Source organism: Oncorhynchus nerka, linkage group LG15 (genome assembly GCF_034236695.1).
Source record: "Oncorhynchus nerka isolate Pitt River linkage group LG15, Oner_Uvic_2.0, whole genome shotgun sequence".
NCBI classification, from domain to species: domain Eukaryota; kingdom Metazoa; phylum Chordata; class Actinopteri; order Salmoniformes; family Salmonidae; genus Oncorhynchus; species Oncorhynchus nerka.
This window is the reverse complement of record NC_088410.1, coordinates 10,937,042-10,954,184: the sequence shown is the minus strand read 5'-3', so window position 1 is coordinate 10,954,184 and position 17,143 is coordinate 10,937,042. Positions and strand designations below refer to the sequence as shown.

Genomic DNA, 17,143 nt, shown 5'->3' with positions numbered 1-17,143 from the left:
TGTCTCGTTGTTCAGACGTTTCAGGTGTTTTCTACAACTTGAGGGGTTTCATTGTTGTTTTCTGTAGGGTCCACCAGGAGCATCAGGGGAACCCGGGCCCTCAGGACCACCGGGACGCAGGGTGAGAGAGAGAGAGAGAGAGAGAGAGTGTCACTGTGTGTTAGTTAGTTCATATGTAATTTCAACATCTTAAATATTCCTTTATTTCCCTGTTAGGGTCACCTGGGTAAAGAAGGGAAGCAGGGGAAAGCGGGGATGAAAGGAGGGAAGGGATCTCCAGGGTTGGAGGGTCTCCTGGGGAAGACAGGACCGGTGGGAGCCCAGGGACATTCTGGTAAACCAGGTCCTAGTGGTCTCAGAGGGATCCCTGGCCCAGCGGTGAGCACACACACACACACACACCCTGACCCCGGGCCTGTCAACTCATGACCACACAACCTCATATGCCAGATGTACTATACTGAGAATGTAAAACTGATCAACTTCATCAATGACAATACAGTTCAAATAAAACCAATTAATGTCTCTCTCTCTCTCTCTCTCTCTCTCTCTCTCTCTCTCTCTCTCTCTCTCAGGGGGAACAAGGTTTAAATGGACCACCAGGCGTAACAGGACCACCAGGACCCATGGTAAAACAGTCTACACCTTTATCATCCATCTCTCCATCCTTCCATCCCACTCCATCCGTTGTCCCTTTATCCTCAGTCTACACCTTTATCATCCATCTCTCCATCCTTCCATCCCACTCCATCCGTTGTCCCTTTCTCTACAGTCTACAGCCCTATCTCAGTCACTACTATAGACCCATACATCCTGTATCGGTCTACAGCCCTATCTCAGTCACTACTATAGACCCATACAGCCCTATCTCAGTCACTACTATAGACCCATACATCCTGTATCGGTCTACAGCCCTATAGACCCTACATCAGTCACTACTATAGACCCAAACATCCTGTATCGGTCTACAGCCCTATCTACTATAGACAGTCACTACTATAGACCCATACATCCTGTATCGGTCTACAGCCCTATCTCAGTCACTACTATAGACCCATACATCCTGTATCGGTCTACAGCCCTATCTCAGTCACTACTATAGACCCATACATCCTGTATCGGTCTACAGCCCTATCTCAGTCACTACTATAGACCCATACATCCTGTATCGGTCTACAGCCCTATCTCAGTCACTACTATAGACCCATACATCCTGTATCAGTCTACAGCCCTATCTCAAACTACTAAGTTATCCTGTTTAGCCCTATCTCAGTTTACTAAGGTTCAGTTTACTAAGACTATGTTACAGCCCTATCGTCAGGCTAGTTTACCTAAGGCTGGTTTACTAAGACCCTACATCCTGTTTACTACAGCCCTGGTTTACTAAGGCTAGTTTACTACAAGGCTGGTTTACTAAGACCCTACATTTACTACAGGCTCAGTTTACTTAGGCTAATTTACTAAGACTAGGTTACCGAGGCTAGTTTACAGTCACAGGCTAGTTTACTAAGGCTGGTTTACTAAGGCTAGTTTACTAAGGCTGGTTTACTTAGGCTAATTTACTAAGACTAGGTTACCGAGGCTAGTTTACCAAGGCTAGTTTACTAAGGCTGGTTTACTAAGGCTGGTTTACTAAGGCTGGTTTACTAAGGCTAGTTTACTAAGGCTAGTTTACCTAGGCTAGTTTACTAAGGCTAGTTTACTCAGGCTAGTTTTTAGGCTAGTTTATTAAGGCTAGGCTGGTTTACTAAGGCTAGTTTACTAAGGCTCGTTTCCTAAGGCTGATTTACTATGGCTAGTTTACTAAGGATAATTTACATGGCTGGTTTATTAAGACTAGTTTACTAAGGCTAGTTTACTAAGGTTGTGTCCCAATTTGCCCTAGATCTATGTACCCTGATCTAAAGTAGTGCACTATATAGGGAATAGGAAGTCCTATGTGCCCTGGTCTAAAGTAGTGCACTATATAGGGAATAGGAAGACCTATGTGCCCTGGTCTAAAGTAGTGCACTACATAGGGAATAGGAAGACCTATGTGCCCTGGTCTAAAGTAGTGCACTATATAGGGAACAGGGTACCATTTGGGACGGAACCCTATCTGACCTTGGAACTCTACTCTGACCTCTAGTTTGAGCTCTAGCTTGACCTCTGTCACCTTTGCTCTCTGTCCTCTTTCCCACAGGGTCCTCCAGGACTACCGGGGTTGAAGGGAGATCCAGGCAGGAAGGGAGACAAGGTGACAACACACACACACAGACCCCCCCCCCCCCAGTGCTAACTAAGTGTGTGCTACAGTGAGGGAAAACAGTATTTGATCCCCTGCTGATTTTGTACGTTTGCCCACTTGACAAAGAAATGATCCGTCTATAATGTTAATGGGAGGTTTATTTGAACATTGAGAGACAGAATAACAACAACAAAAAATCCAGAAAAACGCATGTCAACAATGTTATACATTCATTTGCATTTTAATGAGGGAAATAAGTATTTGACCCCCCTCTCAATCAGAAAGGTTTCTGGCTCCCAGGTGTCTTTTATACAGGTAACAAGCTGAGATTATGAGCACACTCTTAAAGGGAGTCCTCCTAATCTCAGTTTGTTACCTGTATAAAAGACACCTGTCCACAGAAGCAATCAATCAATCAGATTCCAAACCCTCCACCATGGCCAAGACCAAAGAGCTCTCCAAGGATGTCAGGGACAAGATTATAGACCTACACAAGGCTGGAATGGGCTACAAGACCATCGCCAAGCAGCTTGGTGAGAAGGTGACAACAGTTGGTGCGATTATTCGCAAATGGAAGAAACACTAAAGAACTGTCAATCTCCCTCGGCCTGGGGCTCCATGCAAGATCTCACCTCGTGGAGTTGCAATGATCATGAGAACAATGAGGAATCAGCCCAGAACTACACGGGAGGATCTTGTCAATGATCTCAAGGCAGCTGGGACCATAGTCACCAAGAAAACAATTGGCATCACACTACGCATTGAAGGACTGAAATCCTGTATTGCCCGCAAGGTCCCCTTGCTCAAGAAAGCACATATACATGCCCATCTGAAGTTTGCCAATGAACATCTGAATGATTCAGAGGACAACTGGGTGAAAGTGTTGTGGTCAGATGAGACCAAAATGGAGCTCTTTGGCATCAACTCAACCTGGAGGATAAATGCTGCCTTTGACCCCAAGAACACCATCCCCACCGTCAAACATGGAGGTGGAAACATTATGCTTTGGGGGTGTTTTTCTGCTAAGGGGACAGGACAACTTCACCGCATCAAAGGGTCGATGGACGGGGCCATGTACCATCAAATCTTGGGTGAGAACCTCCTTCCCTCAGCCAGGGCATTGAACATGGGTCGTGGATGGGTATTCCAGCATGACAATGACCCAAAACACACAGCCAAGGCAACAAAGGAGTGGCTCAAGAAGAAGCATATTAAGGTCCTGGAGTGGCCTAGCCAGTCTCCAGACCTTAATCCCATAGAAAATCTGTGGAGGGAGCTGAAGGTTCGAGTTGCCAAACCTTAATGACTTGGAGAAGATCTTTTTGTTGATATTCTGTCTCTCACTGTTCAAATAAACCTAACATTAAAATTATAGACTAATAATTTCTTTGTCAGTGGGCTAATGTACAAAATCAGCAGGGGATCAAATACTTTTTTCCCTCACTGTATGTGTGTGTAGGGTCATCACACATACTATCTAAGTGTGTGTTATCTAAGTCCCAGTGCTATCTAAGTGTGTGTTATGTGTGTAGGGGCATCACTGTGCTATCTAAGTGTGTGTTATGTGTGTAGGGTCATCACAGTGCTATCTAAGTGTGTGTTATGTGTGTAGGGGCATCACAGTGCTATCTAAGTGTGTGTTATGTGTGTAGGGGCATCACAGTGCTATCTAAGTGTGTGTTATGTGAGGGGTCACTGCTATCTGTGGCTGTTATGGGGGCATCCTCTATCAGTGAGTGTTATTTAGGGGCAGAGAAGGGAGACAGAGGATTTCCAGGGAACCAGGGTCTACTGGGACCCAAAGGAGACGAGGTGACACACACACACACACACACACACACACACCAAGGCTCTTGGTCTGATACACACTGTGTTTGCCCTTTCAACTGAATCCTGGACCGTGTCCAGCAAAGTTACTTATAGTGGTTGCAAACCACCTGCATCACATTACATGTTGTTGCATTGACGGTGTGTTTGTTGTTTCAGGGTCTGGTTGGTCTAGCAGGTCCTAATGGTCCTCCAGGTCTACCTGGTCTCTCTGTGAGTATCACTATCTATTTCTATTACTATTACAATTACTTACTATTATTATTACTGTTATTATTACATACTATCACTATTACAATTAGTTACTATTATTATTACATTAATATTACTTACTATTATTATTACATTAATACTACTTACTATTATTACATTAATACTACTTACTATTATTACATTAATACTACTTACTATTATTATTACATTAATACTACTTACTATTATTACATTAATACTACTTACTATTATTACATTAATACTACTTACTAATTATTACATTAATACTACTTACTATTATTATTACATTAATATACACATTACATTAATACTACTTACTATTATTACATTAATACTATTATTACATTAATATTACTTACTATTATTACATTAATACTACTTACTATTATTACATTAATACTACTTACTATTATTACATTAATATTACTTACTATTATTACATTAATACTACTTACTATTATTACATTATTATTACTTACTATTATTACATTAATATTACTTACTATTATTATTACATTAATACTACTTACTATTATTACATTAATATTACACACACTATTAGGCTCTTGGTTAATACACACTGTTTACCTTTCGCCTTACCACTGAATCCTGGACCGTTCCAGCACAAGTTACTATACTGGTTACAATTACAAACTACTACATGTTGTTACATTAATATTACTTGTTTGTTGTTTCTTTAAGGAAGGGTCTATTTGGTCTATTTAGGATACTAATGTTCCACAGGTTATTACATTAATACTACTTGGTCTCTCTTAAGTATCTATACTATTTCTATTACTATTACATTAATACTACTTACTATTATTATTACATTATCACTATATTATTACTATACTATTATTTTACTATTACTATCACTACTATCATTATTACATTACTATACTATTACTATTATTATTACATTAATACTATTACTTACTATTATTACATTAATACTACTTACTATTTATACATTAATACTACTTACTATTATTACATTAATATTACTTACTATTATTACATTAATATTACTTACTATTATTACATTAATACTACTTATTACTATTATTACATTAATACTACTTACTATTATTACATTAATACTACTTACTATTATTACATTACTATTACTTACTATTATTACTATTACTATTAATACTTACTATTATTACTATTACTATTACTTACTATTATTACATTAATACTATTACTATTTTACATTATTACTATTACTATTACTTACATTACTATACTATACTATTACTATTATTACATTAATACTACTTACTATTATTACATTAATATTACTTACTATTATTACATTAATACTATTACTATTTATTACTATTAATATTACTATTACTATTATTACATTAATATTACTTACTATTATTACATTAATACTATTACTATTTATTACATTAATATTACTATACTATTATTACATTATTATATTACTATTACTATTACTATTACTTACTATTACTATTACTATTACTTACTATTACTATTATTACTATTACTATCACTATTATTATTACTATCACTATCACTATTACTATCACTATCACTATTACTATCACTATTACTATTACTATTACTATCACTACTATCACTATTACTATCACTATTACTATCACTATTACTATCACTATTACTATTACTATCACTATACTATTACTTACTATTACTATCACTATTACTATCACTATTACTATTTACTATCACTATTACTATTACTATTACTATCACTATTACTATTCCTATCACTATTACTATTACTATTACTATCACTATTCCTATCACTATTACTATTACTTACTATTACTATCACTATTACTATTACTATTACTATCACTATTACTATTATCACTATCACTATTACTATCACTATTACTATTACTATCACTATTACTATCACTATTACTATTACTATCACTATTACTATCACTATTACTATTATTACTATCACTATTACTATTACTATCACTATTACTATCACTATTACTATCACTATCACTATTACTATTACTATCACTATTACTATTACTATCACTATTACTATTACTATCACTATTACTATTACTATTACTATCACTATTACTATCACTATTACTATTAATAGTATCACTATTACTATTACTATCACTATTACTATCACTATCACTATTACTATTCCTATTACTATCACTATTACTATTACTATCACTATTACTATTACTATCACTATTACTATTACTATCACTATTACTATCACTATTACTATTACTATTACTATTACTATCACTATCACTATCACTATTACTATTACTATCACTATTACTATCACTATTCACTATTACTATTCCTATTACTATCACTATTACTATTACTATTACTATTAGTATCACTATTACTATTACTATCACTATCGCTATCACTATTACTATCACTATTACTATCACTATCGCTATCACTATCACTATTACTATTACTATCACTATCACTATCACTATCACTATTACTATTACTATTACTATTACTATTACTATCACTATTACTATCACTATTACTATACTATTACTATTACTATTACTATTACTATATCACTATTACTATTACTATTACTATCACTATTACTATCACTATCACTATTACTATTACTATCACTATTACTACTATTACTATTACTATCACTATCACTATTACTATCACTATCACTATTACTATTCCTATTACTATCACTATTACTATTACTATTACTATTACTATCACTATTACTATTACTATTCACTATCACTATTACTATTACTATCACTATTATTACTATTACTATCACTATTACTATCACTATTACTATTACTATCACTATTACTATCACTATTACTATTACTATTACTATCACTATTACTATCACTATCACTATCACTATTACTATCACTATTACTATCACTATTACTATTAATAGTATCACTATTACTATTACTATTACTATCACTATTACTATCACTATCACTATTACTATTACTATCACTATTACTATCGCTATTACTATTAATAGTATCACTATTACTATCACTATCACTATCACTATCACTATTACTATTACTATTACTATTACTATTACTATTACTATTACTATTACTATCACTATTACTATTACTATCACTATCACTATTACTATCACTATTACTATCACTATTACTATCACTATTACTATCACTATTACTATTACTATTACTATTACTATCACTATTACTATTACTATACTATCACTATTACTATCACTATTACTATCACTATTACTATCACTATCACTATCACTATTACTATTACTATTACTATTACTATCACTATTACTATCACTATTACTATCACTATTACTATTACTATTACTATCACTTATTACTATTACTATTACTATGTTACTATTACTATTTTTACTCAGGAAATGCACTATTGCACTATCACTATTACTATCACTATCGGACTGTTATCATTATTACTATACTATTACTATCACTATCACTACCTACTATTACAAATACTATTACTATTCACTATCACTATCTACTATCACTATCAACTAGACACTATTACTATTTCTTTATATAACTATTACTATAACATAACATTATTACTATTCACTATTACTATTACTATTTTACTATTACTAGCAACTATATCCACTACTGAACTATTACTATCACTATTACAAAAAATAAAGTGCAAAAATCTATCACTATTACTATCACTAAAACAAATATTAAATTTTAACTTTTACTTGAACACTATATGTGATTGCACTATCACTATTGACTATATTGGTGGTATCCCATCTTTTCACTAGTTCACTATCAGCTACTATTACTACTTTGTGTGATGTTTTGTTCAGGTTATCACTATCACTATGTGCTCACAAACTATTACTATTAGCCTATCACTATTACTATTACTATCACTATCACTATTACTATTACTATTGGAGGTTTATTACTATCATCATCACTATTACTACCTGCTTTTTTTGCTCAAATCAGCTATCACTATTACTATTATCAGCCAACTATCACTATTACTATTCACTATCACTGGGAATTACTATACTATCACTATTACTATCACTAGAGATTACTATTACTATTCACTATTACTATCACTATCACTATTACTATTACTATTTACAGACAAATATCCTATCACTATACTATTCATTACTATCACTATTACTACTCACTATTACTATCACTATTACTATCTATTACTATTCACTATTACTATATACACTATCACTATTACTATCACTTATCTATTCACTATTACGCCACCACTATTACTATCACTATCACTATTACTATCTTGACACTACAAATTACTATTACATATTACTATCACTATTACTATTCAGAAACTATCACTATTACTTTTTCACAACTTTTAGATTATCACTATTACTATTACTATACTATCACTATTACTATCACTATTACTATTTTTTACTATCACTATTTACTATTACTATTACTATCACTATACTATTACTATTTGGCTTTTTATCAGACTCGAGATTTACTATTACTATCTGCCTATTTGTACTATCACTATCACTATTACTATTACTATCACAGAAGACACACTTTCCACTATCACTATTACTATTTACGGTTTATTGTTACTATTTATTATTGTTATAATTATGTTATGTTACTGAAAGGATCTCTGTGGTTTTATATTTTTGACATTTTGTCAGGAAATGCAGCTCTGTCTCAGGTTCTGCTGTGGTGCAGTGGTTGCACAGCCTTTCCTCTACAGGGAGCCAGGTTTTCCTGTGTCTACCCTTCTCAATGGAAAGGCTGTGCTCACTGAGCCTGTACTTTGTCAAGGTTTTTCTAAGGTTTTGATCAGTAACCATTGTCAAATAATTTGCTTTCTCCCTCTCTCTCTCTTTCTCTCTCTCTCTTTCTGTGTCATGCATGCTCTCTCTCTCTCTCTCTCTCTCTCTCTCTCTCTCTCTCTCTCTCTCTCTCTCTCTCAGGGTAGAGTAGGACAGAAGGGTTCTAAAGGGAATCAGGGTCCCATTGGTGCTATCGGAGATACAGGTCCTGCTGGCCCTCCTGGACCTCCTGTGAGTTCCACCAATTACATCTGCTTAGAACCTTAGAACTTCACCTAGAATCTCCACATAAAACCATAGAGCCACACCAAGAACCACTGCATAGAACCTCCACAAATAACCTCCAAATAGAACCTTAGAACATCACCTAGAACCTTCACATAGAACCTCCATCAGAACCTCAGAAGATAACATGAAACCTTCACATAGAACCTTAGAACCTCATTTAGAAATGCCTCTCCTCCTCTCAGGGTCTCCCTGCGGTGGGTCTTCAGTCTCTCCCGGTGCAGGAGAGAGGAAGGAGGAGGAGGCAACACTCTTCCTTTGACGGGGCCGCTCTGGAAGACGAGGAAGAGCAAGAGGGGATGGAGGGAAGGGAGGAGGGAGAGGAGGAGAGGATGCAGGCAGACCAGGCAGGGCAGGAGGAGGAGAAAGAGATGGAGGAGGTGTTTGCTTCTCTCTCTTCTATGAGGACGGAGGTAGAGGGTCTGAGGACCCCCCTGGGGACCTACCAGTATCCAGCCCGAACCTGCAAGGAGCTACAGCTGTTGTTCCCAAAGTACACTGATGGTACATACCTCACTTTCACTCATCTATCTATCTATCTATCTATCTATCTATCTATCTATCTATCTATCTATCTATCTATCTATCTATCTATCTATCTATCTATCTATCTATCTATCTATCTATCTATCTATCTATCTATCTCTATACATATATCTATCTCTATACATATATATATCTCTCTATCTATCACAATCTCTATATCAATCTACACATCTATCTCTCTGTCTATCTCTATATCAATCTATACATCTATCTCTATATCAATCTATACATCTCTCTCTATCCATCTCTTATCAATCTATACATCTATCTCTCTATCTATCTCTATATCAGTCTATACATCTATCTCTCTGTCTATCTCTATATCAATCGATACATCTATCTCTCTATCTATCTCTATATCAGTCTATACATCTATCTCTCTGTCTATCTCTATATCAATCGATACATCTATCTCTCTATCTATCTCTATATCAGTCTATACATCTATCTCTCTGTCTATCTCTATATCAATCTATACATCTATCTCTCTGTCTATCTCTATATCAGTCTATACATCTATCTCTCTGTCTATCTCTATATCAATCTATACATCTATCTGTCTATCTCTATATCAGTCTATACATCTATCTCTCTATCTATCTCTATATCAATCTATACATCTATCTGTCTATCTCTATATCAGTCTATACGTCTATCTCTATATCAATCGATACATCTATCTCTATATCAGTCTATACATCTATCTCTCTGTCTATCTCTATATCAATCTATACATCTATCTCTCTGTCTATCTCTATATCAGTATATACATCTATCTCTCTGTCTATCTCTATATCAATCTATACATCTATCTGTCTATACATCTATCTCTATATCAATCTATACATCTATCTCTCTGTCTATCTCTCTGTCAATCTATACATCTATCTCTCTGTCTATCTCTCTGTCAATCTATACATCTATCTCTCTGTCTATCTCTCTGTCAATCTATACATCTATCTCTCTGTCTATCTCTCTGTCAATCTATACATCTATCTCTCTGTCTATCTCTCTGTCAATCTATACATCTATCTCTCTGTCTATCTCTCTGTCAATCTATACATCTATCTCTCTGTCTCACCAGAGTTCACTGATGGTACCTACCTCTCAGTATATCTACCTCTGTCTGTCACTACATCAACAATGTACAACCTATATAATCAAATTATCAACAGAGCTTACACGCCCTCTCTCTTTCCCACCTCTCTCTTCCCCAAATCTACCCCCCCCCCCGACGTAGGTGAGTACTGGATAGACCCTAACCAGGGTTGCCATAGAGACTCCTTCAAGGTGTTCTGTAACTTCACGGCCGATGGAGAGACATGTCTGTACCCTGACATGAAGTTCCAATCGGTGAGTCCACACGATCACTCTCCTCTCCTCCATGTGAGCGAGGGACAAATCACTACAGGTAGAGCTGGGTTCAGTATAGTGAGAAGTGATGAATGTACTGTAATGACTGACGTGTCTTCTACAGGTGAAGCTGAGTTCCTGGAAAGGAGAGAAACCTGGTACCTGGTACAGCCAGTTCAGGAAAGGAAAGCAGGTACGCAGTGTGTGTGTGTGTGTTTCTTGTGATCCTGCTCTCTCTATGATATATCCCTTTTTCATACTCAATGCCCCCTCTCTCTCTCTCTCTCTCTCTCTCTCTCTCCCTCCCTCCCTCCCTCCCTCCCTCCCTAGTTCTCCTATTCCGGTTCAGATGGCAGTCCGGTCCATGTAGTCCAGTTGGTGTTTCTTAAGCTGTTGAGTGCTTCATCCAGACAGACGTTCACCTACCACTGTCAGAACTCAGCTGCCTGGCTCCATACCGCCACCTTCAGCCACCAGCACGCGCTGCGCTTCAGAGGGAGCAGTGGAGAGGAGCTCACGCACCAGGACACACACTACATCACAGCGCTGCACGACGGCTGCCAGGTAACAGACACTACATCACAGCGCTGCACGATGGCCGCCAGGTAACAGACACACTGCTGCCAGGTAACAGACACTACATCACAGCGCTGCACGACGGCTGCCAGGTAACAGACACTACATCACAGCGCTGCACGACGGCTGCCAGGTAACAGACACTACATCACAGCGCTGCACGATGGCTGCCAGGTAACAGACACACTGCTGCCAGGTAACAGACACACTGCTGCCAGGTAACAGACACACTGCTGCCAGGTAACAGACACACCGCTGCCAGGTAACAGACACACTACATCACAGCGCTGCACGACGGCTGCCAGGTAACAGACACTACATCACAGCGCTGCACGATGGCCGCCAGGTAACAGACACACTGCTGCCAGGTAACAGACACTACATCACAGCGCTGCACGACGGCTGCCAGGTAACAGACACTACATCACAGCGCTGCACGACGGCTGCCAGGTAACAGACACTACATCACAGCGCTGCACGATGGCTGCCAGGTAACAGACACACTGCTGCCAGGTAACAGACACACTGCTGCCAGGTAACAGACACACTGCTGCCAGGTAACAGACACACCGCTGCCAGGTAACAGACACACTACATCACAGCACTGCACGACGGCTGCCAGGTAACAAACACTGTTACCAAGCGAAACAATCTTTAACAACACGGAGACAGCACCTACATTAACATGACTAGGAACAACAGCCACACTGTTGACACAACCTGTCCTAAAGCCACCACTATCACACTATAACCAAAACACTGTTGACACAACCTGTCCTAAAGCCACCACTATCACACTATCACTAAAACACTGTTGATACAACCTGTCCTAAAGCCACCACTATCACACTATCACTAAAACACTGTTGATACAACCTGTCCTAATGCCACCACTATCACACTATCACTAAAACACTGTTGATACAACCTGTCCTAACGCCACCACTATCACACTATCACCAAAACACTGTTGATACAACCTGTCCTAACGCCACCACTATCACCAAAACACTGTTGATACAACCTGTCCTAAAGCCACCACTATCACACTATCACTAAAACACTGTTGATACAACCTGTCCTAATGCCACCACTATCACACTATCACTAAAACACTGTTGATACAACCTGTCCTAAAGCCACCACTATCACACTATAACCAAAACACTGTTGATACAACCTGTCCTAAAGCCACCACTATCACACTATCACCAAAACACTGTTGATACAACCTGTCCTAACGCCACCACTATCACACTATCACCAAAACACTGTTGATACAACCTGTCCTAACGCCACCACTATCACCAAAACACTGTTGATACAACCTGTCCTAACGCCACCACTATCACAAAAACACTGTTGATACAACCTGTCCTAACGCCACCACTATCACCAAAACACTGTTGATACAACCTGTCCTAACACCACCACCATCACCAAAACACTGTTGATACAACCTGTCCTAACGCCACCACTATCACCAAAACACTGTTGATACAACCTATCCTACACCACCTCTATCACCAAAACACTGTTGATACAACCTGTCCTAACGCCACCACCATCACCAAAACACTGTTGATACAACCTGTCCTAACGCCACCACTATCACCAAAACACTGTTGATACAACCTATCCTACACCACCTCTATCACCAAAACACTGTTGATACAACCTGTCCTAACGCCACCACTATCACCAAAACACTGTTGATACAACCTGTCCTAACGCCACCACTATCACCAAAACACTGTTGATATAACCTGTCCTAACGCCACCACTATCACCACAACACTGTTGATACAACCTGTCCTAACGCCACCACTATCACACTATCACCAAAACACTGTTGATACAACCTGTCCTAACGCCACCACTATCACCACAACACTGTTGATACAACCTGTCCTAACGCCACCACTATCACCACAACACTGTTGATACAACCTGTCCTAACGCCACCACTATCACCACAACACTGTTGATACAACCTGTCCTAACGCCACCACTATCACCACAACACTGTTGATACAACCTGTCCTAACGCCACCACTATCACCAAAACACTGTTGATACAACCTGTCCTAACGCCACCACTATCACCACAACACTGTTGATACAACCTGTCCTAACGCCACCACTATCACAGAGACCACCAAAGACCAAAGGTTCTAAATCAGAATATCATTGAAAATAAGAATATAATAAAAGAATATCATTGTAATATTATAGAAAATATGAAATTATTATTATATTTTTTAAATGCAACAATTCTTTTACAAATCTTTGAGCCGCCTAACATGTTGATGACATGTTTTCCTCCATCTCTCCCTGTAGTCTGGTTCAGGTCAGGAACGGACACACACACTACACACACACACCACACACTACACACTACACACACACACTACACACTACACACTACACACACAGTAGTACATGTGTAATATCTGTTGATGTGCTCCTCCATCTCTCCCTGTAGTCTGGTTCAGGTCAGGAACGGACGGTGTTAGAGTTTGATGCCCCTCAGTCAGACTCTCTCCCCCTCATCGACGTCTCTGTCTCTGACTTCGGACACAACAACCAGAAATTTGGCTTCCAACTGGGTCCCGTCTGCTTCAACGGTTAACGGCAGCCCTCCACGGCCGGTAACCGGGATGAGACGGCCGGTAACCGGGATGAGACGGCCGGTAACCGGGATGAGACGGCCGGTAACAGGGTTGAGATCCACGGACATTTCCACAGGGGAAACCAGGAGACTGACTGATGCCGCCAGAGAGATATTTATATAGCTTTACCACAGCACTCATCCATTCATACTAACAGACACTCATCCATTCATACTAACAGACACGCATCCATTCATACTAACAGACACTCATCCATTCATACTAACAGACACTCATCCATTCATACTAACAGACACTCATACATTCATACTAACAGACACTCATCCATTCATACTAACAGACACTCATACATTCATACTAACAGACACTCATCCATTCATTCATACTAACAGACACTCATCCATTCATTCATACTTACAGACATTCACCCATTCATCCATTCATACTAACAGACACTCATCCATTCATACTAACAGACACTCATCCATTCATACTAACAGACACTCATCCATTCATTAATTCCTACTAACAGACACTCATTCACTCATCCATTCATACTTTCCTACTAACAGACACTCGTTCACTCATCCATTCATACTTACAGACATTCATTCATGAATTCATTCATCCATTCATACTTAGACATTCATCCATTCATACTAGCAGCCTGGTAATGAGGTTGAGATTCACAGACATTTACACAGGGAAAACCAAGAGACTTGCTGACGCCATCAGATAGATATTTATAACGCTTTACACCAGGACTCATCCATTCATACTAACAGACACTCATCCATTTGTCATTCATTCATAATTACAGACACTCATTCATCCATTCATACCAGCAGACACTCATTCACCCATCCATTCATACTTACAGACACTCATCCATTTGTCATCCATTCATACTAACAGACACTCATCCATTTGTCATCCATTCATACTTACAGACACTCATTAATGAATTCATCCATTCATTGATTCATCTATTCATACTTACAGACACCCATTCACTCATCCATTCATTCATTCACCCATTCATCTTTTCATAATTACAGACACTAATCCATTCATTCAACCATTCATCCATTCATTCTAACAGATGCTCATTCATCCATTCATTCCAGCAGACACTCATTCACTCATTCATTCATACCACACACACTCATTCATGAATTCATCCATTCATTGATTCCTCTGTTCATACTTAGACACTCATCCACTCATCCATTCATTCATCCATCTATTCAAACTTACAGACACTCATCCATTCATTCAACCATTCATCCATTCATTCTTACAGACACTCATTAATTAATTAATCCATTCATCGTTTCATCCTTTCATACTTAGACACTCATTCATTCATACTTACAGACATTCACCCATTCATACAGACACTCATGCATCCATTTATCCATACCCACATTAATTAATTCATCCATACCTACATTCATTCATCCACCCATTCATCCATACCTACATTCATTCATACACACAGTACATTGTCCATTCACACAGTTGATCACTCATTCATTCATCCATCATTCCTACACTCACTCCTTCCTATATTCACTCATTCATCCTGAAACCAAAGAAGCACCTCTACATCTGGGAAACATTTCCACAACGTGTAACTAACGTTAATTAGATGCTGTATTCCAACCTCATGTTGTCCCCATTCTGTGTTGTTGATGTGTGTGTTTTTATATGAACAGTTTTGTGTTGTGTTCTAATGTATATTTGTGTGATACTCAACCATGGTGCTACAGTCTTTTACTTGAGTATGTTTAATGTCATGTATGTCTTCCTTGTCAAAGGGAAAGGGAAGGCAGCCATTTTGTTTTTGTATTTGTAACATAATGATGATGATGATGATGATGATGAACAACATTCTTGTCAGGACATTAGAGGATTATGATGTCACAATGCCATTTTATTCACACTTGTGGGAAAATTTAATAATGAATAACCTGTTTTAATAAAAGTGCACAACTGTTCACCCGACTTACTGAAGCAGCAGTCTCATTGTGTTGACAACTGTTCACCTGACTTACTGAAGCAGCAGTCTAAATGTGTTGACAACTGTTCACCTGACTTACTGAAGCAGCAGTCTCAATGTGGTGACAACTGTTCACCTGACTGAAGCTGCAGTCAAATGTGTTGACAACTGTTCACCTGACTTACTGAAGCAGCAGTCTAAATGTGTTGACAACTGTTCACCTGACTTACTGAAGCAGCAGTCTAAACGTGTGGACAACTGTTCACCTGACTTACTGAAGCAGCAGTCTAAATGTGTTGACAACTGTTCACCTGACTTACTGAAGCAGCAGTCTAAATGTGTTGACAACTGTTCACCTGACTTACTGAAGCAGCAGTCTAAATGTGTTGACAACTGTTCACCTGACTTACTGAAGCAGCAGTCTAAATGTGTTGACAACTGTTCACCTGACTTACTGAAGCAGCAGTCTAAAAATGTGTTCTAAATGTGTTGACAACTGTTCACTGTTCACCTGACTTACTGAAGCAGCAGTCTAAATGTGTTGACAACTGTTCACCTGACTTACTGAAGCAGCAGTCTAAATGTGT

At 38.1% G+C, this 17,143-nt stretch overlaps 1 protein-coding gene across 1 annotated transcript in view; it reads left to right on the top strand.

The window, feature by feature from the left end:
* LOC115123496 (collagen alpha-1(XI) chain-like) overlaps nucleotides 1–16,561 on the top strand; it is a 119,323-nt gene extending 102,762 nt beyond the window's left edge. The window contains 12 exon segments of the mRNA XM_065002191.1: nucleotides 68–121; nucleotides 217–378; nucleotides 576–629; nucleotides 2,183–2,236; nucleotides 3,917–4,039; nucleotides 4,214–4,267; nucleotides 9,303–9,392; nucleotides 9,632–9,950; nucleotides 11,233–11,345; nucleotides 11,470–11,538; nucleotides 11,676–11,909; nucleotides 14,407–16,561. Of these exon segments, the coding sequence (XP_064858263.1) occupies nucleotides 68–121; nucleotides 217–378; nucleotides 576–629; nucleotides 2,183–2,236; nucleotides 3,917–4,039; nucleotides 4,214–4,267; nucleotides 9,303–9,392; nucleotides 9,632–9,950; nucleotides 11,233–11,345; nucleotides 11,470–11,538; nucleotides 11,676–11,909; nucleotides 14,407–14,553 (1,473 nt within the window). The 3' untranslated portion in view covers nucleotides 14,554–16,561.
* Nucleotides 16,562–17,143: the final 582 nt, after the last annotated feature.